General features: G+C 45.6%; 1 protein-coding gene across 1 annotated transcript; it reads left to right on the forward strand.

Moving 5' to 3' along the window:
• Window positions 1-13: 13 nt before the first annotated feature.
• AK88_02867 (uncharacterized protein) lies at window positions 14-1,213 on the forward strand (the record flags this gene model as incomplete). The annotated part of the gene is made up of 1 exon (XM_012480490.1): window positions 14-1,213. The coding sequence occupies one exon, from the start codon at window positions 14-16 to the stop codon at window positions 1,211-1,213; it is 1,200 nt and encodes a 399-aa protein (XP_012335913.1).
• Window positions 1,214-1,527: the final 314 nt, after the last annotated feature.

A 1,527-nucleotide genomic window follows, 5' to 3' on the forward strand; every position in this document is an offset into this window, starting at 1 on the left:
ACCCCTAAACATGATGAACCATCGCGCAACCACACCATTTTCTACCCCACGGCAGAGCAAAAACGAAAATCTGAGCGAACATGTACGCAGGGTGCTAGCCAAAAAGCAAAGGAAAAAGTTGAAGGAGGAAAGGGAGTTGTATAAAGCTACCAAAGCGATTAGTACACAAAACAATGCACAAAGAAAAATAAATGCGAAGAACCAGCTGTCTTCTAACAGCTTTGTTGAAAAAATGAAGGACATTAACAAAGCCTTCCCTCACATTAGAAGCAAGGAAGACAAAAATTACATGAGGGAGAATTTTATAAAGATACAGGATAAGGTCACTCTACAAAAGAAGGTGCTGGAACAGAAGGAAGAAGCAAAAAATAAAAAGCCATTCAAAATGAAGAGGTTTGAAAATGTAGCTTCTAAGGTAGCTACAAATTTTCACAAAAATGAAGAGAGCCCTCTGGGCCTAAGTAAGGCAACGCAGCCCAAGCGGGTCGTCACGGACGCATCTGCCGCACACCAGGGGGAGCAGTACCACGCGGAGGGTGAAGAGGGGGAATATGCGACGGAAGAGGCAGAGGACGCAGAGTACGTGGAGGAGGAAGTAGAGTACGAGGAAGAGGAAGCAGAATACGTGGAGGAGGAAGTAGAGTACGAGGAAGAGGAAGCAGAATACGAACAGGACGAAGCAGCGTACGAGGAGGATGAAGCAGAGTACGAGGAGGATGAAGCAGAGTACGTGGAGGAAGAAGTAGAGTACGAGGAAGATGCAGCGGAGTACATGGAGGCCTCGCAACAAGGCCAAAGTGAGAAGCGCGAAGATGCAGCCGCAGAAACAGGCCCGGTAAACGCCCCTGCTGAACGCCAAAGCAGCATCATTGAGAAGCTCTCGAAACGGGGGAGCGAACTACGGAGTAGCGACAAGGAGAAGCGGAACAACCTGCACAAGAATTTTGGTAAACTACCCACCTATATGTTAAAGAAAAAAAAAGATCTTGTGGATGAGTCCACGGACGTGCCAGAGGGATACAGAGTCCTGAAGAACGACGAACGGAACTACGTCTTAAAGGAGCTGCACTCACAACTCACCGAGACAACACAAGAATACAAAACGAACAAAGACAAGTACAGGAAAATTGAATTGGGGAAAAAACTCAAAGAGTTAAAGGAGTCCATAGAACTCTTAAGCAAGCCACATGTCCTCGTCAACGAAAATTTTTAGTTCAACACAAAAGGATGCCAAGGGGGGGGAAGCGCGGATTTTTTTTTTTTTTGGCTAACTATATTGGGGGGTGCGCTGTTTTGTATAGTACTTGTAACGGTACCATCCTTATTGCGTGCGGTTGGTTTCCTCACCCTCAGGGCAGCTCTACTGAAACGAGAAAAAAAATGCGTCACCCTCACTTGTGCAAATGTTGTAATGTGTACATTTTGGAGGTGTGTGTGTGTGTGACTTGCTTCTTCAAGTGTTGGATTAAAGACAGCCATGATGCGGGTTTTTTTTTTTTTTTTTTTTTCCCGTGCAGTTCAAAGAGC

The sequence above is a fragment of the Plasmodium fragile genome (assembly GCF_000956335.1).
Source record: "Plasmodium fragile strain nilgiri unplaced genomic scaffold supercont1.30, whole genome shotgun sequence".
NCBI lineage: Eukaryota > Apicomplexa > Aconoidasida > Haemosporida > Plasmodiidae > Plasmodium > Plasmodium fragile.